Source organism: Macrobrachium rosenbergii, chromosome 42, assembly GCF_040412425.1.
Source record: "Macrobrachium rosenbergii isolate ZJJX-2024 chromosome 42, ASM4041242v1, whole genome shotgun sequence".
Classification (NCBI taxonomy): Eukaryota; Metazoa; Arthropoda; class Malacostraca; order Decapoda; family Palaemonidae; genus Macrobrachium; species Macrobrachium rosenbergii.
In genome coordinates, this window is record NC_089782.1 from 14,436,358 (window position 1) to 14,460,065 (window position 23,708).

The following is a 23,708-nucleotide window of genomic DNA, read 5'->3' on the forward strand; positions in this document are numbered from 1 at the left end:
TTGATCATTATGCAATAGTAATGATGTATTTACAAGCCAAATTAAATACTGTAATTCTCCTGCTTATTATAATGTAAATAAAGCAGTTTTGGAAAAATACACTTTACAGACTAGACAAATTCCATGTTATGATCTTTCAAGAGACCATAATAAAACAAGTTCTATTATAAATTACATTATTGGCACTGCAAATGAGTTTATCCCAAAATCCTTGCCTAGTACCAATAAAAAGAGGGTTCTGTGGTGGTCTGAAGAGTTATTTGAGTTTATCCTTCAAAAACACAGAATTAGCAATAAGTTAGACCACTTAAAGAATTGATAACCTCTAACTATATGATGATTGCTGTTGTTATTATTATTATTCCCCATAGGGGAGAAATGCCATCAGTGCTTCTCATGTGGTGCACTGTAGGCATTACTGTATTTAAGGTTCTTGGCAGCATCCCATCAGCCCTAGCTGTAACCCCTTTCATTCCTTTTACTGTAATTCTGTTCATGTTCTCTTTCTGCCACCTTACTTTCTACCCTCTCCTAACAGTGTTTCATAGTGCAGCTGTGAGATTTCCCTTGTGTTGCACCTTTAAAACCTTTTTACTCTCAGTTTCCCTTTCTGTGCTGAATGACCTCATAGGCCTCAGCTCTTGGCCTTTAGCCAAAATTTTATATTCCACTCATTATTATTATTATTATATTATTATTATTATTATTATTATTATTATTATTATTATTATTATTATTATTATTATTTTTATTATTATTATTATTAAGTAATTTACCAGACTACTGAGCTATAGTCTGAGCTAAATGATAATCTTTTAAAATCTTGCTCCCTTGAAGAAGACAAAATTCCTAAAATTATAAAGCTAACAGTTTGTATTAAGCCATTGAAACTAACTTACAGTAGATTATTACACAAATTCAGGAAGAAAGTTGTGAAAGAAAAGATTATTTCTTGGAGAATAACATATATCACACAGATTATAGAAATTAGCCAAAATTATGAAAAATTAATGGATCAAACAATGGACTACCAAGACATGCTTCAGTAGAATATAATGGAAAAAGCATTCATGATATATTTGCAATATCCAGTATACCTGGAAGACAGGATATATTAGTGGTCACCAAAGTCTTAAAACTTTTTTGTTAAACAAAAAAGTTTTGTTAAACAAAAGTTTTGAAACAAAAGTCAAGATATGAGATTATGAAACTATGAAACTGCCAAAGCTGTATATTATGGCATGCAGTTGAAGAGTTAGAATCTGCATTTTCTTCCTCTATCAACTTCCTCATCAAGACAATATCAATTTGAGATTTATCAATCATTCAGCCCCTGTAGCCTTACATTACTTGCTCCAGTTCAGTAACCATCTTTGGTAAAAAGAACTGTTTCCTAAAAAATGGTAGTGTCATCATCATTCTAGTAGCAAAACTAGACAGAGAACCTAGTAGTCCATCAGACTTTAGATCCATAAGCTTAACAAGCTGTCCATGCAAAATAAATGGAAAAAATGGTAAATTTAAAAACGGCAAAGAATAAAATAATTTAATACAGATCCAGAAAAAGTTAAGTATACAAGCTTAACCATGAGCTGAAAAGGGCTGGCCCAAGGATTAGACTGGTGGCTAAAACCAATTGGTTACTTTAGCAACGGGACCTACAGCTTATTGTGGGAATCCTAACCACATTATAAAAGAGAAGCATGAATTTCTAAAGAAATAAATTCCCTAACTCTTCATCAGCCGGGCGCGGAATTGAACTCCGCCCATCGAATGACGGTCTGAAGCTCAACCGATCAGAGATCAAAAATATATCTATTGTACATTGGACTGTAAATCTCAATTTCACATAGAAGTTCACATTCTAAAAGGAATTTTAACCTCCAAAAGGTTTATGATACACTACCTGGAAACATTCTGTATTGAAAAATCTATATAGTATAATAATGGTATTTGCGGACAGCTTCCATTGTCCAAAAGAAGTCAGTCAGTATACTATACTACACTCTCCAGGTGCATGTACAAATTTGATTCAGAAACATCTACCTTGGAAAATGGTATTCCACAAGGAAGTGTTCCAGTGGCACATTATTCTTCCAGCAATAAACAGAATTACAAGGCAGTTACCAATAAGTTAAAATCAGTTTATATATGTATATATATATATATGGCCTTGGAATACAGTACATATTACAACGCCTCAGATTATGACATGCCAAATGTATTTTTAACAGTACTATCACAGAAGTAGATACCCAGGTCTTGTTAGTAGGATTTTAATTTTTCTGCTGAAAAACTGAGCAGATATCAGATTGAAAAGGATTTTGACATAGAGCCAAAATTGAGAAACAATCTACTACATATCAGCCAAAGTAAAGTTCTTACTTTTGATTTTTGATGCACAAAGTGGAAAGCAGGCATTGCAGACATAAAAGCAAAATGCATCAGACTTTATTAAAAAAAAAAATCATACAGTATAACTTGGGGAACTGACAGATCTATTTGGATGTTATGGAACAAAGCATCTTTTTCAGACAATGGAAGCCAAATATATGGTTTAGCATCAGATATAATTTTTAAAAACATGGGTTCTTCACTGTGACCTAGTAATCATACAAAGTGCAATTAAGACTCAGGCAAGCAACTCGCCAACTGAAGAACTTTTCAATCAAAGAAATAACCATTTATCCACTACTATTCTTAAGGGGATCTAACAGAATATTTTGGGTTGATAAATGTAAACAGAACGCTTCTCCCAGCATTAGAGTTTCCCCTTTTCTTGGATTTCGTAGAAGATGCATAAAGTACATGTCTGTACTCATTGTACTATCCATCCAAAAGTGATGCTTATACCTACCATAATCAATTTGCCATAGAACACACAAGATTTCAAGGTCCATGTTACAAAATATATAGATGGATTTAAGTCATCTTCTGGTACAGGATTAGCTGCAATGTCATCTAGTGAAATAAGCCAGTTTTTTTACTCAATATAATGCTTTTGTTTTCACAGCAGAATTGGGTGCAGTATAGTCAGCAATTTAGATTATTAAAATCTTGCCACTGCATACATTTGTAATTGTTCCTACACAAATACAAAGCTTCATTCTTTACATAGGATTTTGCTTGTGAACACAAGCTGGAATGGCCTTGAACTTCCAAACAAGGTTGTTAACTGCTAATGGGTAGGTGGAAAACCCACCCACCTGTGGGTCTGTGCTCCACTTTGCTTCCGTCTGCCTTTGTGTGAAGACGTCTCTATGTTCTCTGCCCGACTTGCTGTTTGGTTTCAAACTTTATGCACTTTCAAACTTTATGCTTTTCTTGTTTTTCTAGCTTGAAATATATTGTTATTGTTTGTTTTTGAGTAGTTTTTGCTCTTTGCTTGGAGTAGTAGTTGCTTTGTGGAGGATGCTTGTTCTTGGGGCGTGGGGAAGAGTTCTCACTTTACCCTACGCCATTTCCAGGTGCTGTGGAGGCTTCTAAGAAGACTGGAGCACACTCGAGGGACAGCCCCTGCTCAAGTTACGTGAGCGGGACTGCTCTCCTCGACCTATGCGGACTTCATCAGCGCAGGTTGGTGACCTCCCACAGCCTTGCTCACCTGTCAGGACTTCTGTCTTTGACAGGCTTGGCAAGAGTGCTTGCGATCTCTCACCTGTCCCCTCCACCTCCTGGAGTTTTCCCGGAGCCAGAAGCCAGACAGGTCCAATGTTTGGGACCAGGACCATTGTCACTCCCATCCCAGCCTGTCCACACAGGCTTACATTCTTGGATCAGTCCTCAGACCAGACAGGACATATGCCCGAGTGGTCAAGAGGTCATCAGGAGGCCCTGGTGATTGTCCCTCTCCTGTGGAGGGAGCAACTTGAGAGGACCAGGGCCTGGTGGGACTTGAGGGTCCTGTACTACAGGACTTGGACACCCCTGAGTTGCAGAGGCTCTTTGTGGAGACCATTAGAATGATCTGTCAATTTAATGATGTGGAGGAAGAGACTGAGGCCTGCCCTGCAGACCATTCCTCAGCCATCGAGTCTTTCTTGGGACCCAAGAAGGAGCCCTAGGCTTCAATTGGCCTGCCATGGTCCAGGCTTGCTGATGGGGTCCTTGACCAGGTGAATTCTTTTGTTTCTGAGCAAGAAAATTCCCTCTGGTCTAGCGCATCGTACAAGACACTTCTTCTGCCTCTAGCTCACCAGAGGAAATTTTATGTTCCCTTGGAGAGCCCATTGCCAGTCAAGCAAGTTGACCTGGACCTGACCCGTCTGTCCCAGTCTGAAGCTAAAGCATATCTGTGCAGAGGGGGTCTCCCTCTCACAGTTGGAGCAGCAGCACTGGAATTGACTGCCAAGGGGAGTGTTCTAGACAGTCTTGTGGATTGATCTTTGGTCCCTTACAGTGGCAAAGATCACTTCCTCTTCGAGTGTCTGTACACCCAAGGAGGAGGTAGTATTTAAGAGACTGGTGCTGTCTGGAGGTAGGGCTATTACCTACCTCGCCCACCAGACAGTCAACCTATGGGCAAACGTATTAGTGTTGAAGAGGCAAGATGCTTTGCTGTCTCAACTCTAGGTTTGTTGGTCCCAAGTCAGTTTTGGCGCTCAGGAACGGACCAGAACTGGGATCCTCCTTCCTCTATGCTAGAAATGAGGTGGATAGGCTTCAAGTCGATAACAGTGACAAGCTGGTTCACCAGGCAGTGTCTAAGACCTCTGGGTCTTTGCATTGCATTGCAGCCTTTCCTGAAAGTCAGGCTGGCCCTTCATCTTTGGGTCAGAGAAAGTTCCTCGCAGAGGGACGCAGTCTTCTTCTACCCTTGTAGCAAAAGGCTTGCAGTCGTGCCCCTTTTAGCCCTCCTCTGGTCTAGGAAGGAGGGCAGGGGAAAGAAGAAGGCTGGAGGATACTAGGGGTGGCATTCCTCCCCGCTTGCTGCCAATGGTGGGGGGGTTGCCTGTCGAGCCATTGGGCAACTTGACAGAGGCATGGAGCGGAGACCTGAGTTGTGGATGTCCTTTGAGTTGTAGGATATCTACTACCCTTCAAGTTTCCACCACCCCTCACTCTTGAGCAAGTTTAATTCCAAATGTTTGTTCCCAGCTCGCAGAAGGATCTCACCTTTTGGGAAGAGGTGAATGCAATGCTCTAGAAAGGCGCTGTGGAAATTGTGAAAGACCAGTCTCCGGGTTTCCACAGCTGTCTGTTTCTGGTGGAGAAGGAAACAGGTGGTTGGAGACCAGTCATAGACCTCTCTCCTTTGAACCAGTTCATTTGCTAGACAGTTTGAAGGATGTGTATTTCCAAATATCTATCCATCGGTCCTCTTGGAAGTACCTCTGCTTTACCCTTGGGGGCCAGTGTTCCAATTCAGGCCACTTTGTTTTGGGCTCTCAACTGCTCCCAAAGTGTTTACATGGGTATTCATGTTGATCTCAGCTTGGTCCCATTCACACAGGATACCTCTTCTGAGGTACCTGGATGATTGGTTGGTCCTAGCGAGCTTGTTCCTGCAGTTGCTTTGGGACAAAGATGGTTTCCTTGAGTTTTGTCACGACCTGAAGGTAGTTATCATTTTTGTACATGCAACTTACCCGTCAGATATATACTTAGCTATAGTCTCCGACGTTCCCGACAGAAATTCAAATTTCGCGGCACACGCGACAGGTAGGTCAGGTGATCTACCATTCCCGCCGCTGGGTGGCGGGAATAGGAACCATTCCTGTTTTCTAATCAGATTTTCGCTGTCGCTGGTTCCGGCAACATCTGTTGTTGGTTCCTCCTGCTTGGATTTTCATTTTTCACTTGCTGAGGATTTATTTTGGACTGACCTTTGGTGACGTATTGGATCTTTGGCTTGGCATACGCTTTTTGTGGTTTGTTTTTTGAATTTGGCTTAGGAATTTTCTTTAAGATGTCTGATCAGAATGTTGCACCTGTTTTTCGTGTGTGTGTTAGGCCGATTGTAAGGTGAGACTGCCGAAAGCTGCAGATCCTCACACTGTATGTATGAGGTGTCGGGGAATGACTGCTGTATTGATAATACTTGTACTGAATGTGAGAATCTGACTGAACAAGAATGGAAGGCTTTGAGTGCTTATGTTGAAGAAGCTGAGAAGGATAGAGCTAGGAAGGCTTCTTCTAGGAGCTCGAGTAGGTCTCTCTCTAAGGAGGTAGAAGTAGACCCTAACATTCTTGCAGATTCTCCTGTCACCCTTTGGTTTCAGCTCCTTCACCCTTCATCGAACCTGCAGATTCGTCCATCGGAGATGGCTGCCATGAAAGCCATGATCCGTAGGATGCAATTGCAGATGCGTGCAATGGAGGAGAAAAAGGTAAAAAGTGACAGTGATTTGTGTAGTGTCCCCAGTGTAGTGGAGGGGGCGTCTGACCGGCTCCGCATCGCTCCTAGGCCTAGACCTCTTCCAAACTCCCAGGACCAGTGGAGGAGGAATGTCGACAGCCGCAAGGGGGATGAAGAGCATTCCCAACGGTCAGGCGTCCCTTTGGCAGCTCCTGTTGTGGCGTCCCAGGCTGCCTTGGATCGCCACAGAAAAGGGATCCTGAGGAAGTGTTTTTCTTCTGCTTCGTCTTCGCCCAAGCGCGGTTGGAGTTCGGCCGAGGAGTCACGCCCTTCGAAGAGGACCTGGAAGGCGCCTAGAGGAGACGCTTTGGATTCTAGCCCAGAACGCTTCCCAGAGGGTTCTCCTGTTCTGAAGAAGAGAGCTCGAAGATCCCCCTCTTCTTCAGCAGGGTTCAGGAGTCCACTAAGCAGATCCTGGTTAGCCTCCAGGCTCAGCTTTCTGCTCTTGCTGGCTCTTTGGCTAAGAGCTCTTCTCGTAGGAAGGATGTTTCTCTTCCCATCAAGTCCTCCAAGAAACATCCTTCTCCCAGCAAGCGCCTTCTTTGCAGGCGCCTTCTGACCTCGCTTCTCCTTGATAGGATTCCTTCTTCGTTGAGGCTCTTCTCCTGTTAAGCGCCCCAGTAGCAGGCGCTCTTCTCTTCGCAGGCGCTCCTCTCCTTGCAGGCGCTTCTCTTCTAGGCGCTCTTCCTCGGATGATAGCACCTCCCTTCCAGGCGCCGCGTCCGCTCGCCGGTCTTCTCCTGTTAGAGAACGCCTCCTCCGGACAAGTGCTCTTCTCACTTCAAGTCACATACTTCTGCTCAGAATCGCCTCCCAGCCACCCTCCCTCTGGTAGGCGCCTCTCTCCTAGTAGAGGCTCTTCTCCTGTCAGGCGCCAGACTTCTAGCAGGCGCTTCTCCCCTGATAGGCGCTCTTCAGTGGTCAGAGGCTCCTCTCCTTTTAGGCGTTCTTCTCCTGCCAAGTGCCCTTCTTCGTCCAAGCGTTCTCCTCCTCCTATGGGCCTGGAAGTTTTGTCAGAGGATGAATCCCCCAAGGATGTCAGTATTTCTGACTATAAGAGGTTGACAACTTTACTAGTACAGGAGTTTGGAGATTCCCTTAAACCTGCTTCTCCTCCTTCTCCTGGCTCTATGCTTTCAGCACCAAGACCTCTAGATCCTCCTCTATGGTGAAGATGCGTCCGACGATCTCAATGAAGAAGGCGTTTGAGGGTTTCGGGAGTGGCTGCAATCGAAGAAGGATGCTGGCAAGACAGTTTTCTCCTTGCCTCCTTCCAGACTCTCTGGCAGAGCTGGAATATGGTATGAGACCAAGGAACCGATGGGGTTGGCCCTCCCCATCAGCTGGATCGGACTTTCTTCCTTGGTCGATTCTTCAAGAAGGCTCTCTCTCTTCGGCCAAGGCTTCTTGGGGTATGTGTGAGCTGGACCATTTCCTCAAGGGCCTTTTAGATCCTAGAAGTCTTCAACTTCATGGACTGGTCTCTTGGGGCCTTAGCTAAGAGGACTTTAGACCCTGACTTCATCAGTATGGAAGACCTCAGTAGCGTTTTGTCTTGCCTGGACAAGGCGGTCATGGACGGCTCTCTGATGGAGATCGCTTCCTTTTTGGAACTGGGTTGCTGAAGAAGAGATCCGTCTTCAGCTCCTTTTATCAAAAATCTGTTTCTCCTCTCCAGAGGTCCTCCCTCTTGTTTGCTCCTCTTTGAGCCATCTGTTCCCTCAAGAGACAGTAAAAGAGATTTCTTGGTCCTTGTCAGAAAAGGCTTCCCAAGATCTTTGCACAATCATCAAAAAGGATGAGACCTGCAGCGCCTTTGTAAAGAAGGAGAAGGCTCCCTTTCAGGAGCCCTTTCGAGGTACCAGGTCTTTCAGAAGGCGCAGACCTGAAAGAAGAGGAAGACCTTCAGGACTCCCGGTCAGGAAGTCTAAGTGAGACTCAAGTCCTCCAGACGCCAGTGGGTGCCAGACTTCTGAACTTCGCCGAGGTCTGGGCACAGAGGGGGCGGATGACTGGTCCCTCTCCATTCTGAGAAAGGATACCTCATCCCCTTCAGGGAAAAACCTCCCTTGACAACAACTCCAAGGAGTTATCGGCCAGATACAAGGACTCTGTTCAAGAACAAGCCCTTCTGCTAGCTGTCGATCAAATGCTGGCAAAAGCAGCCATAGAACCGGTTCAAGATCTTCATTCCCGGGGTTTTACAATCGGCTTTTTCTGGTGCCGAAATCTTCGGGGGTTGGAGACCGGTGCTGGACGTGAGCGCCCTGAACGTTTTTGTCATCAAGAAGAAGTTCAAAATGGAGACGACATCCTCTGTTCTGTCGTCTCTTCGTCCAGGAGATTGGATGGTGTCCCTGGACCTTCAGGATGCCTACTTCCACATTCCCATCCATCCCTCCTCCAGGAAGTACCTCAGGTTCATGGTCAATGGAAGAACCTTCCAGTTCAGGGCTCTGTGCTTTGGACTTTCGACAGCCCCCAAGTGTTCACGAGCATTCTAAAAAATGTGGCTCATTGGCTACATTTAGAGGGGGGTAAGGATCTCCTTGTATCTCGACGATTGGCTGATTCGAGCGCCATTCGAGAGACCGTTGTCTGGAGGACCTATCTCTCACCTTAAAACTGATCCAGTCCCTAGGACTTTTAGTAAACCTCTAGAAGTCCCAGATGATTCCTCAGCAGAGAATTGTCTACCTGGGGATTCTGATGGATTCTCGGGGTTTTCAGCGTTTCCCTCCCTGGAAAGAAGGGAACGCTGCCTGCAGAGGGTGACAGCCTTTTTAGAGAAGGACAGTTGTTCCTATGAGGGAGTGGATGAGTCTGCTGGGGACCATTTCCTCGCTGGAACAGTTCGTTTCTCTAGGGGAGGCTGCACCTAAGACCTCTTCAGTTCTTCATGAACGAAAATTGGGATCAGAAGTCCCAAGAAATAACAGATTCCTTCCTTGTTTCGGGCCGGATAAAGGAACATCTCCGTTGGTGGTTGGACCCCAAAAGCTGGGTCAAGGAATTCTCTTCAACCGCCGAGCCCTCGCCTAGTGTTGTTTTCAGACGCATCAGAGTCGGGTTGGGGAGCAACACTAGGCTCGGAAGAAGTGTCAGGCACCTGGGAAGGAGAACAGATGTCCTGGCACATCAACAAGAAAGAACTCGCAGCTATCCATCTGGCACTCATCCACTTCAACCTCTAGTCAGGGGTCGGTAGTGCTGGTCAACTCGGACAACACCACAGCCCTGGCTTATATCAGAAAAACAGGGAGGAACACACTCCTTCTCCCTTTACGAACACAGCAAGGAGGCTGCTGCTGATGGGCGGAGGAGAGGAACATCATTCTCTTCACCAGGTTCGTACAGGGGAAAGGAATGTGAGAGCAGACCTACTAAGCAGGAAGAACCAAGTTCTTCCCACAGAGTGGACCCTCCATCCAGAGGTTTGCGAAAGGCTGTGGAGCCTTTGGGGAGACCCAATATCGACCTCTTTTGCCACTCATTGGAACAAGAAGACTGAGACCTACTGCTCTCCTATCTCGGACCCCAGAGCAGTAGCGATAGACGGACTTCTCCTAAATTGGGAAGGTCTGGACGGGTATGCTTTTCCCCCCTTCAAGATCCTGGGGAAGTAATAAGAAAATTCGCTGCCTCGACAGGCACCAAATTGACCCTGATCGCCCCCTTTTGGCCATCTCAAGACTGGTTCACAGAGGTACTGGAATGGATGATGGACTTTCCCAGGTCGCTCCCTCTCAGGAGCGATCTTCTCAGACAGCCCCACTTCGACAGATTCCACAAGAATCTCCCCGCTCTCAACCTAACTGCCTTCAGACTATCGAAGGATTGGTTAGAGCAAAGGGTTTTTCGCGCAAGGCTGCAAAGGCTATCGCCAGAGCCAGGAGATCTTCTACCTTGCGCCTCTACCAGTCGAAGTGGGAGGTTTTTAGAAGATGGTGCAGGGCTCAGAAAGTGTCCTCTTCCAGTACCTCTGTAACGGACATCGCGGATTTCCTTATTTACTTAAGGGAACAGTGTAATCTGGCGGTTTCCACCATTAAAGGGATACAGAAGTATGCTTTCTTCAGTTTTTAGACACAGAGATCTGAACATCTCGGAGAATAAAGACCTTCACGACCTTATCAGGTCGTTCGAAACGTCTAAAAACAAGTCCCCTAGACCTCCCAGCTGGAATTTGGACGTGGTTTTGAAATTCCTGATGTCCGAGAAGTTTGAGCCTCCTCGATCAGCTTCGTTCAGGGATCTGACTAGGAAGTCTTTGTTCCTTTTTGCTCTTGCTACAGCTAAGAGATTAAGCGAATTACAGGCTTTGGAAGGTACAGTCGGATTTAAAAAGGACTCTGCGATTTGCTCCTTTAAGCCCCTCTTCCTAGCGAAGAATGAGAACCGCTTCAAGCCATGGCCTAGGAGTTTCGAGGTCAAAGGACTTTCGACTTTAACAGGACAAGAGTTGGAGAACACTCTCTGACAGTGAGAAGCCTTAAATGCTATCTAGATAGAAAGAAACAGCTCAGAGGCAATACTGAAAGTCTTTGGTGCTCAGTAAAGGATCCTACAAGAACTATTTCTAAGAACTCACAAGCATTCTTTATCAGAGACGTCATCAAGGAGGCGCATCTTTCTTGTGAGGATGAAGCACTTGAAGCTCCTGAGAGTTAATGCACATGAGGTGAGAGCCATAGCTACTTCTCTGGCTTTTCACAAGTCTTGGTCTCTCCAGTCTATTGTGGACTCTACTTACTGGAGATGTAATTCAACCTTCGTGTTTCGCTTCTCATTATTTGAGAGATGTGCGTGTTACTTATGAGAAGTGCTTCTCTCTAGGAGCCTACGATCTGCGGATTCGGTGCTGGGTCAAGGAGCTGAATCTAATCCTTTATAGTCTAGCTATGTTAGTTGTTTTTTAATGCGTGGTGATGTGTGTTTTTTATGGTCGGATGGAAGAGAGTGTTGGGTAAAGCCTCCCTTTCATCTCGTATCACTAACAAGGTTAGGCTTGGTCAGGTGGTCGGGATTGGTTGTTTAGCTCCTTGTAGTTTTTTATTAATACCTAGCTCTGTCATGTAAGAGGGATAGCCCCCATTGATATGATTCAGGTAAAGGCTCTGTCATGTAAGTGGGTCAGCCCCCATTGACACGATCCATAACAGGCTCTGTCATGTAAGTGGGTCATCCCCCATTGACACGATCCAGAAGGGCTGTCAGTCATAGGTCACATCCTCGCTGAAGCTCTTGAGGCAAGCAGACTCATAGACAGTATCCATGAAGTCTTCTGCCCAATCAGGTAAGAACCATGGTTTTTTGTATATCCTACAACATATGTTGTTTCCTGTTTTTTAGTTATTAGCTGTCTCTTGCCCTCCTCCAAGGGTGCCAATCAGCTAAGTATATATCTGACGGTTAAGTTGCATGTACAAAAATGATATTTTTATGATAAAATAAAGTTTTGTACATACTTACCCGGCAGATATATACGATTAATGGCCCTCCCAGCCTCCCCTCAGGAGACAGGTGGAAGAGAAAATCTGATTAGAAAACGGGAATGGTTCCTATTCCCGCCACCACCCAGCAGCGGAAATGGTAGATCACCTGACCTACCTGTCGCGTGTGCCGCGAAATTTGAATTTCTGTCGGGAACGTCAGACTATAGCTAAGTATATATCTGCCGGGTAAGTATGTACAAAACTTTATTTTATCATAAAAATATCATTTTGAGAAGTCAGATCTCATGCCCAAGCAGAGGGGTTCCTTATTTGGACAGGAACAACCTGATGGCAGTGGCAAGTCATTCTGTGTCACCTGTCACCTTTGGAGAAGCTGGTCCCTCATGGGCAGCTTCACCTCTGCTCTCTTCAGTGGGGGATGAAGGAGTTTTGGTCTCCAGTGAGGGACCCTCCTTTCTCTCCTATTCCTCTGTTGGAGGAAGTAGGAGAGATCTAGCATGGTGATTAGACAACAGGAATCTTTTAATAGGAATGCCTCTTGGCACTCCCTCTCTCAAGATGCTTCTGTTCTCAGGATGTATTGACTGAGAGATGGGGTGCACACCTAGAAGGGTTGTTGGTTTCAGGTGTGTGGACCAAGAATGACACACACGTACACATCAATGTTCTGGAACTAAAAGCAGCATTTTTGGCTTTGCAGAAGTTTTAGGACTGAGTAATAGGGCACTCCGTGGTGTTGGTGAGCGACAACATGACACAGGGCTGGTGTCCTTCCAACTGCACAGGTTGGTGGTGCAGGTGCACTAATGGGTAGTAGTGCACTCAGTAAAGCTGTCAGCCAGGTACATTTCGGGTTCTCAGGACATAGTGGCAGACAAGCTCAGTCACCAGAGTCAGGTGATAGGGACAGAATGGTCCCTACGCCAAGACATTGTGGAGAGACCCTTCGCGTTGTGGGGAGTCCCAAATGTAGACCTGTTTGTGACCTGTTACAGTAGGAAGTTACCGATGTTCTGCTCAGTAGTGCTTGACCCATGGGCTGCAATAGAGGATGCCTTCCAGCACCCATGGGACTACTAAGATGCTTACTCTTTTCCTCTGTTTTGTCTGGTTCATCTGGTGATTAACAGGGTGCTGATCACCCTGAATCTCAGGTTGACTCAAATGGTTCCCAAGTGGCCACATGACGAGTGGTATCTGGACCTGCTGACTCTGTTATCCAAGGTTCTGAGAGAGATTCCCCCAAGGCACAACCTTCTGTGCCAGCTGCATGTCAAGAGGTATCACCAGGCAGTTGAGATGTGGCACTTCACGCATGGAGACTACCCAGCATTGAGCAAGGGTTTTTTCTCAATGCACAGCAAAGAGATAATGGGATACCTTTGGAAATTCTGAGCAGCTCTGTACTAGGGGATATGGGCCATCTTCTGTAGTTGGTGTCTTCGATGGGGTATCTCTCCAGTCAGAGCTACTCTCTGGTAGGTAGTGGACTTTCTTGTCTTTCTTTGTTGGGAGAATCTTGTCTCTGCCTCAGCCATTAAGGGCTGTTGAGCTGCTCTTGGCCAGGTCCTTCGGTTGAAAGGAGTTGATCTCTCGTCCTTGTGTGAGATCTACATGCTCCTGAGAAGCTTCAAGCAGACTTGCCTACCCAGCGACCTTAGGCCAGTGGGATGTGACTCTCGTCTTGAAGAGCCTAACTCGTACTCTGTACGAATGGTTGAGAGAGTCATCATACAGGGATCTGACTCTAAAGACTATTTTCTTGCTTTGTGAGATTATCAAATGGGTGTTAAATTTTGTCTGGTGAGGAAGACGGGAATACAGTCCAGGTGAGAGCTCATGAGTTTTGGGACATCTCCCCATATGTGGCATTCCGAAAGAACCTGTTGGTACAGCAGGTATTACAGGCAGGTGTGTGGTTGTGCTAGACCACATTCACTCATTTTACTCTGGGGGGGATTTTTTCCCACAAGTCCTTGGACACGTTTTCCTTGGGCCCTGAGGTGGCTGTCTAACAAGTGGTGTAGCTCACCTGGCTCCCTTAAGGGGATAGGTAGCATCTTGTCGAAGGTGTTTGGTTAGCAAAAGAGAGATGCGAGTGGCTGGTCTCCTCCCTTTTCTCTTTCACCTTTCTCTCTTGTAGGGCAGGGAGGGAGGTAACGAGCTGCCACGTGCTGAACGGACGAGATTTGTAGGTGAATGCTTGACAGGAGTATCCTGGCCTTCATCTTTTTTGTAGATTGATTGGATGCATGTGTTCCCCCCCACCCTCTCTCTAGACAAGGGAAGAGCGGGACAGACAATAAAACAATCTGTTGGGTAAGTCTCCTATGTAAAGAATGAAATTTGTATTTGTGTAGGAACAAATAGCAAATTTTTAAAGTAATTTTGTATTTTTCCTAACATGCAAACCTGAAGTTCTTTACATTTATAGTCCACATCAGCCATTCTGGTGCCTGGGCCAGAAGGCAGAGTGGAGTGCAGACCGACAGGTGGGCGAAGCTTCCCCCTACCCATTGATAGTTAATGACCTTGTCTGAAAGTTAAATGGATGTTCCGTCTCACATTTATAGGCTAAATCTTATGTACAGAACTTCAGGTTTTTATGTGAGGAAAAATACAAATTACTTTAAAAATTTGCGATACAGTGTTTAGTGATGCTAGAAGTTTGTAGAAACCTGTCAGAATAATTGAAAAATTCTGTCTTCCCATAAAGTTTTTATTCCATCAGTTATTTTAAGCTGGTGTAAATCTTGAAATATGCTGGGTCCATGCATATATAGGCACTAAAAGAAATGAGGATGCTGTTAAAACAGATGAAGTATCAGTTACTATGACATCAAATATACCTGTTCCTGCCAGAGATGTGTTACTATCTGTAACTCATTATCTTTCACAAATGGCAGACATTGCAGAGTAATGAACCTGAAAGTAACAATTTATAACAGATTAAACATACTGTTGGATTGCGGTGTTTTTCGCTCAGCAAGAATGCCGCATCGAAGAAATTTTATCATGTGAATTGGGTCCCACTTACCTGACCTTTAAATATCCCACCTGACATAAATCCTGAAGACTGGGAATAAAAAAATTGTACTTACAGCCAACATATCTATTGATTTTCACTCAGTAATGTGTATCAGGTATTAGAAACAAATCTGAATGAACTTTTGTCAAAATCCCCCAAAATAGTCAGTTCATCCAATTATTAGATATTTTAAATTTATTAGATATTAAATAAGGTCTAATGTGTTCATCTAGAATAACATCTTTGCAGTTTTGTAACTACTATTCATTATAGTCATGTAACTACTATATATTATAGTCATTAGATTTAATACTTGACCTAGACTTTTAAATGTTTGTATATGGTAAACATCTTTTAGTAATGACAACAAACTTCTCTATTTGTTAACTATACAGTGTAGCGCGATTGACATTTAGATGTTCATTCTTTAAGGCATAAATTTCAGATATGATTTTACATAACCCTGATGTAGAAATGTAGTTTTTCATGAGCTTTTGATTTGCAGGTAACCCACCCAAACACTATGCTCAGCCTTTTGGTTGGTGTCGTTTTGGCCTTGTGAGTGGTGTTGGAGACAACAATGAATCATGGCACATGGCTTACCATGGGACAAGACCTGGTGCAATAAGACGAATGCTTGACAAGGGTGAACTACTGTTTAGTGGTGAGATGCTCTTAGTATTTTATCACATTTTAGATTGAAGAGTTTTCTGCTAGAGCTACTATTATCAAATTATGCAAAGAAATGTGAGGGCAGGGAATTTTTTAAATTATGGAAAGCAATTTTTACTTGCATTATTTGAAGTGGATATAATTCAAGTTGATATAAAATGGTATTGATTCATTAAGTTTTGCCCAGGCAATACAGTATGTCATTGGGAACATAACTGAAGTAATTTTAAGGGGAAAATTATCTTGGAGTGTGGTTATACAACAAGGAAGCATTCAGTGAAATTATCTAATTCTTGTTTTATATGCATTGTCTATAATGATTTAACCTATTAATGAGGCATTATTTTGTTATTCCAAAAGTTCTTGTTCTGACAGGAGAGCTTGGAGTAAGCTCGACGCTAGCTGGACGTCGCAGTAAAGACGACGATAGTGATGGGTCCCAGCTTTGTTTCTCTCCTGCTATCACCTATGCTTCTTCAGACCAGTTTGCGCCTTCTGTCACGTAAGCATATTTTTTCAAGGGTAGATGGTTTATAGTGAGATTTCATACAAATCATTCTCATGTAGTAATAAAACCCAAATGTGTCAGAAAAGAATCCATAAATTTATATTCTTTGGTCAGAGGTTCCATTTGATTCTTAAATGCCTTATGATTTATATGTTTTTAGATATCGAACATCGTGAAAGTTTGATCAGTGTAGCTTGAAGAGATTGTACTATTTATTAACAAAGATCCATGAAAATTGAGTAATCATTTTAGTAAGGGTGCATTCTGCAAGTAATTTGATCTGAGAACTGTGTTATGATATTTTGAAAGATTTTAAATGAAAAGTTTAGTTTGTATAATTTTGGAGATAAAGGTTGTGTCCAAATTACACAAAGTACAGTAATAAAACTTTTTAATGTGAAGTACTTTGTACATTTGACTGCATCAGTTTAACACCATAGAGCTATATTAATGAACTTTACATGAGTATTTTCCAGGTTCATTGATAGCTTAAAGTTTGCAACTTACTTTGTATATACAGTATTTGCAGCTTAGTAATCAGTACAATATGTTGACCAAAAGTTAAAGTTTTGCTATGAAAAATGTTTATATAAATCTAGTAAAAATAATTGGCCTTCACATCACAGAGTGTGAACCAATGATTCTCATTCTCTTGTGTGAACACTTCTTGAAAAGTGAGTTGGTGGGAAAAACGTAAGGAGGTTATGAGTAATGAGTTTGTATTTGTTTTTACCAGAAGATAAACCAAAGCACATAGAGAAGAGTCCACAGTTTCCCAGAATATAGGCCATTGTAGTAATCTTGACACATCCTGGGATGTGCTTATGATCAGTATCCTGGCCATTGTGAGCATGGCTATATTCTTTTGCATGGTAGCAGCCCAGACCATTTTCAGCTTGGGATTGTGTTGGAGCTTGCCCATCCCAGGTTCAACTTGACCAGTGCACTGCTCAGTGTTGGCCTACTTGGTACAGGCAGAATGTGCTCTTGCTTGCCTCAGTTGGGTAGTGGTGCCAGCCTGGCTGTTTTGGGTTCTATTTTGGGGTATATGATGGTAAGAATGACTATGTTCGATTACGTTTAGTGCCTCTGGATTGTGACTCAGCGTGTGGGACCCATTGTGCACTATGCTCATGATACCCTCAGCAGAGGATTCAGCTTGGGTTGTAATAGATTGGGCCAAATCTGACATCCCTTGCCTGTGGAGTATATTCAGACTGAGTCGAAGCAGTATTTTTGCAGTCATTTCATTCAGTCGTAAGTGCAGCGGTCTTGGGGAAACAAGCAGGGTTACACATTGGCAGCAGGTTTCTTCCATTAGGTGCACTTTGGGTTTCACATCTGAGTCTGCACCTTTCTTTCAGTTACCCTGCTCCCCAATTGCATGGGGATATTCAGGAGGTGGTAGATCTTTGATTTCCAGATTGGAGAATTGTCTGTCCTCCAGTTGCACTGTCATACTTTTTCCCCCGCTGTGACACTGCAGCAGAAGTATTGTGTCCAGAGGGATGCAGAGGCATGTCTTCATGCAGATGGATCCATTAATTCTGTAGGCTGATAAACTTAGGTTGCAACATCATGCAGAGTGGACCTCTTTCTCCTGTACTGAAGTAGAAGCCATCGACTTCATTCCAGGCTTTTCTGGTTGGACTTGTGGCTCAACACAGTGGCTGACTTTGCCTCTTCTAGGGTCTCTGGAGGAGGAAAAGGGAAAGTTCCAAAGGTTATTGGTATCAGGGGAAGGACAGTGACCGTACTTTCCCACCAGTCCACAAATCTGTGAGCTAGCAGTGTTCATAGCCTCTTTCAAGACAGATAATAACCAAGGGTGGGCTCACAGTTTGGAATGAACAGAACTGGGTTCCTCTTCACTCTTTTCAAAGAGCAAGGTCAAGGTAGGAGTGGAGAAGTGATGCTCAAGACTCTGTGCAGTATCTTTCAAGATTCCTACTGGAACCATGAAGGGAACTGCAGCCAAGCCTTTGAGGGTGGCTACACCATCGACATCAGGCTTTGGAAAAGGCCAAGCCTTTTTTGAGGTATGATAAAGTTCTCATCAGTCTTCTTCCTCCAGAAGGGGTCAGGAGGACTCCTGACCCTTTTAAGTCTTTCTGGCCAGGCTAAGGAACTGAAAGGAGGCAAAGGAGAAAAGCAAAAAGGTGCTGAGGTTAGCAGTCCTCCTCTCCTGCTGCTTGTTTGGAGGATGCCTGTCATGCCACTGGGCAGTATGGCAGCATCTGAGCTTGGGGTCTTAGGTAGTCTGTGCCCTTGAGGACAAGTATAGATTTCATATAGTCTTCTCTTTATGGACAAATGCTTATCCCTTTCTCACAGATCAAAATAATCCCGTTTCCACCCTTGCTGGAGTGTCCAATACCCTCGTTATATTGACAGAGGTGCAGATATTGCTGGAGGAGGATATGCTTCAAGTCTCAGACAACTACTCTCCAGGCATCCACAGTTATCTTTTCATAATGGAGAAAGTAACCAGAGATTGGTGACTGGATAACTACCTTGTATTTAGTTAAACAGCCGGTTCCAGCTTGCACTGAAAGTAAACCCATATGTAAAGACTGAAGGTTTGTATGTCAGAAAAAATGCAAATTAATATAAAATTTGTAATTTTCCCTGCAGATTGAATTCATTCGAGTTCATTTCTCAAACGTCTGCACAAGAAGGTAACCCCCACTTTGAGTTTAAGCTACTATCAGAGAGGGTGACTATATGCTTCCAGTAGCTCTGAAGGGTATGTATTTTCAAGTGCCCATCCATCTGGACTTTGGAAGTACCATTCAGCAATGTGAGTCTTATCAGCTCTTGAGTGCTTTGTTTCAGACTGGAGACTACTCCACAGGCTTTCACACAAGCATTCATGCTGGTGTTGGTTTTGTTCCATTGTTGCCAGTTTCGTATATTATGGTATCTCAGTGATTGGTTGATCCTGGTATCCTCTTACTCAAATAACAAACAAGGTATCTGGGTACACTATTGATGTGGGAGCAGTGAGAGTCTATTCCGAGGATTGACATACTCAGGATGTATCAGGGCAGTTCCCATCTCGATAGGAATAATCAGATCAACTTTGGTAAACCCTTTTATGGAGAAACTTGTGCATCACAGGTATATCCGTGTTCATCTCAGTGTGCCTGAAGCAACACTGGGTATCCAATGTCAATCCTTCAGTATTCCCTATTATGTTGAACATGAACATGAGGGAGGATCTCAGTTGTTGGGACACTCAGTCATGTTGATGGTATCATATGTCACTGAGATTGGTGAGGTTGGTGTCCTCAAGTAGTCAGCCAGATAAATTCCAGGTAGGTCACAGGGAGGAGTGGTCCCTACACCTGCATTATGTGTAGGTTTAGGGCCCTGTCATTATATGTGCCAGAAAGTACAGTAGATCCTTTCCTTGCTCATATATGACTGGGACTCGGACATTTCAGGTTGGTAGAGCAACACCATTCATGATTTCTTGAGAACATCTGCCTGAGGAGTGAGTCTCCATATTAAGAAGAGTGTTTATACTCTGAAACAAAGGACAATATTATTTAAGATAATTTGCAAATTTTCTGGACATATAACCTGAAGCCTTTTATTGCATTTCCAACTATAACCAACCGTGAATGTGCTCTTGGTGCTGAAGGAAAAAGTGACTCTCCTCACTGAGTGAAGGAGGTGTTGGGGGGGGAGGGGATGTCTCCCAACCTCTGATACGTGTGTTTGCCAAGCTTCAACAATCACACCAGCTTTTGCCAAAAGTATCCAGATAAAATGCTTCAAATATTTATATCTATAAAAATGCAAATTACCTTAAGAATCTGCAATGTTCATAAATAGGTAGCTTTGTTATAAATGCATCATTTGGTATACAAACCCATGAATCACAAATGAAGTCATAAAAAGGAGGAGAATAAATGACTTATATCTCTTGAATTAGCACATGACATTGATGATCAGATTAGACAAGAAACATGCAGATACTGCATCACATGCATATCTAAAAGAATGTGAAAGAAACTTGGTAAGGTTAAAGTCCTTTTAAGTATAACAGAGTGCTCCTGGTTATACTTTTAAGCAGAGAAGAGGATGGAGCTTGAACCTTGAAGGTATTGATCTGGAGCTGTGTGAGGACCTCCTGAGAAACATTTAATTATGTCTGGTGAGAAACCTGCTGAAGCTAATATGAAAGAGAGGTCTTGAGAGAGGCTGATTCTGGCAAATTAAGAGAAGGGATAAACAAGAGTGAGAGGGCTAGAAAGAGGCAGTTCACTAGAGGTATGACCTTAGAGACCAGAGAAGTTAAATTTCAGGAGAAGGGCCTGGCAAGGTAGCATAGGCAAATTTCAAGGACAAACCTGAACAGCATTTCAGATGAGAGGCTTTGGCAGAAAGGGTATGGAACTGACTGAAATGCTGAGAAGGGGTGATGGCAATTGGGCATACAGTACTGCCTTGAGGGAGATAAAAGGGATTTTGACAAAGGAAAAATCTATTTCTGAGGAAGGTCCCGTGTCACCTGGTGAAATTCCATTGTAGCACGAATTTCTAGGTATAAAATGCTAGATATACCAGAGAAAAAAGAGCTTTCAGGAAAGCTGGGGTTACTACCCCCAGATCGAGCGTCTTCTGCAAGGAAGACGTCGGTATAACGAAGGGTGAGTGAAAGATCACTACCACGGAGTCTTACTCAAAAGATCTCTCCCTGTTAAAACCCCCAGAAGAGAGCGGTGAGCCGTTACAGCCCCCACACACAAACACCCGCCAGCTCGGCGACACCAGCGCCACCTACCTCATTCCAGGCTAGCACTAACCCCAGACTTGGCATGTGCAAGTAGGGGGGGGAGCAACAGGTGAGTCAGGGAGGGTCACCGGGTGACACGGGACCTTCCTCAGAAATAGATTTTTCCTTTGTCAAAATCCCTTTTCTGAGTCCAGTCCCGTGTCAGCCGGTGAAATAGTGATAGAGAATCATGCCAAGGCTGCAAACTACGAGGAAACAAGGTAATCTGAAGAAAAAAACATAAATTACGAAAATGGTTTTAATCAGGGCATCTCTTACATGTGACAAGAACACTAAACCTAAGGCATATCAAAAGCTTAATATTACGAAAAAGTGGGGAAGTCCCCAGCGTGGCGGGGAAGAGGCCCCAAAAATACTTAATACTACTAAAGCATAACGACATATGAAATTTACATAGGTTAAATGGCATATACAATCTTAAAGCTACACACGTAATCTTAAAGCTACACATGTAAGAGACAATATAAAATGGGAAATAATTACATACAGTACAAATACATATATCTGGGGTACATGGAGCAAAATAAAAACCGCCCAGTACCCCACAAGAAAACACAATCATAACATGTCAGATCACAGTTTCCACTCAACAGAGACATGATACATCAATATGAGGAGCAAGGCAATGAGGCATGATCAACCAGGAGGATAAGCAGAGAAGCAAATGAGGCAGGCGGGCGGGGGGGAAAGGGGAGGATAAGGATATGATTAATTAAGGTGGGGAGATGACACTTCCCACAGCTATTGTAGAAAATTTCAGGGCTTCGAGTGATTTTAAATAGTGGCGTTTAAACACTAGAGGTGATTTCCAACCTGTGTATTTAGAGAGTTCTGAGAAGTCCATATTATGAAAGTAATTAATGGAAGTAGCGACTGCTCGAATATCATGAACCTTAGGAACTGAATCTGGGTTGGCTTGTTTAATAAAATACAAAATCTGTTGTCTTATTGCATTTAGTGAAAGAGTACCACCTTTCTCCCTGATAAAAAGAGGACCCGACTTACTCTGTGGAGTTCTTAAAAGGTAAGATTTAAGTGTATACACTGGACATAAAGACTGGTCTTGTGGAAGGGGCACCACCTTCCAAGGAGACCACCTGTCTTGTGGGTCTTCATTTTTGGCTAAGAATCTAGGGTCAGGGGAAAGGAGGACCTCTCCAGACGGGAGGAAGTTCACAAAATCATCACCTCTAGTGAGAGCCGATAGCTCTGAGATTCTGGCACCTGAAGCCAAGCTAATCAGAAATAAAGTCTTCCTTAACAGATCCTGATAAGAGCATTGAAAGTTGTTCATCTCTGATGCTAACTTAAGGACGTCATTGAGGAACCACGTAATCAAATGTGGGCGTGATACGGGTCTCAGACGAGCGCATGCTCTGGGGATAGATGAAAAATAGGAATCTGTAAGGTCAATTTTAAAGCCGTAGAAATACTTTCTTTAGGGCTGACTTGGCTGTGGTAATAGTGGCCGGAGCAAGGCCTTTCTCAAACAGTGACCTAAAGAAGGAAACTCCTAAATTAGTCGTCATGATTTTGGCTTCAGATGTTTTCAGGAAGGAGGCTAATTTTTTGACTGCTGAGTCATACTGTCTAAGAGTAGAATCTCTTTTATCTGATTCTAAAAACAGAGTGTTAACAGGGTCAATGTTTGCTCCTTTTTGGGCTGCGAATTTTATAAAGTCCATAAAACTAGGGCATTCTGAATTCTTGAGGGCTGACACAGTCTTGGTTTGTACTGTCTGGGTCAGTATGGGCTTGGGGATCCGAAGACTCCGCAATCCCAGTTCCTGAAGAAGAGGGAACCAATTGCTCTTGGCCAATAGGGGCTACTAGGGCTGGTTGACCTTTGAATGTCCTGAGTTTGTGTAATACTTTCAGCAGCAAATTTATTGGAGGGAACAGATAAATTTTCTCCCAATTGTTCCAATCTACTGTCATTGCGTCTATGGCGTGCGCCTGAGGGTCCAGGTTGGGGCCACATAACAGGGGAGCTTGAAGTTGCTCTCCGTGCGAACAGATCCACTTGGAGACCCGGAACCTGGCGGCAAATCCATTTGAAGGATTCCCCGTCCAGGGACCACTCCATCTCAACGGAGCCCCTGGACAGGGAATCTGCCACCACGTTCCGTACCCGCTAGGTGGGTGGCTGACAGGTGCCAGCTGTGCTTGTTCGCCAGGGGAGAAGATAGCAACCATTACTTGGTTTACTCGACCTGATTTGGAGCAGCCCCTGTTGATGCAATGAACTACCACTGCGCTGTCAATACCAACCTGATATGAATCCGGTTGGGGGATTTTCTTTAGAGTTAGAAAACCGCCATAGCTTCCAGGGTGTTTATATGGAACTGCTGAAACATAGTGGACCACATTCCTTGTACTTTTGTTTTGGTGAATATCCCCCAGCCGCTTTTAGGGAAGCGTCCGTGTGAACAACTAGTGCCGGTGGGGGAAATTGAAGCGGAACTGACTTGGACAGGCCTCTGACTGTGGCCCAAGGCTAGTCTCGTCTTTAAGATTCTAGAGACCTTGTCTCTGAGCTTGACATTGGCTCGACTCCGCCACACACTGTTTATGTCTTTTAGTTTTGCTTTTAAGAGCAGGTCCGTCACTGAGGCAAATTGAAGAGACCCAAGGACTCTTTCTTGGGACCGGCGGGATGCTGATTGATTTTTCAGAAATTTTCTGGTGAGAGATGCTATCTCCTTCCTCTTGGGAGGTGGGAGAGATAACGTGTGAGAGGACAGATCCCACTGGAGACCCAGCCACTGAAACCGGGACTCCGAGTCAGGCGGGACTTCTCTGTTCAGCTGAAAACCCTAACGACTCCAGGAAGTTGATGACCATGGACGTAGCCTTCTGACACTCCAGAACTGTTTGGTGCC

At 44.0% G+C, this 23,708-nt stretch overlaps 1 protein-coding gene across 2 annotated transcripts in view; it reads left to right on the forward strand.

Annotated features, from left to right (window-relative positions):
* Nucleotides 1–23,708, forward strand: part of Neurl4 (neuralized E3 ubiquitin protein ligase 4) — a 189,230-nt gene that overhangs the window by 147,817 nt on the left and 17,705 nt on the right. For both annotated transcript variants that reach the window (XM_067085523.1, XM_067085524.1), the window contains 2 exons: nucleotides 15,348–15,506; nucleotides 15,890–16,016. In XM_067085523.1, coding sequence (XP_066941624.1) covers nucleotides 15,348–15,506; nucleotides 15,890–16,016 — 286 coding nt within the window. The remainder of the gene's footprint in view (nucleotides 1–15,347; nucleotides 15,507–15,889; nucleotides 16,017–23,708) is intronic.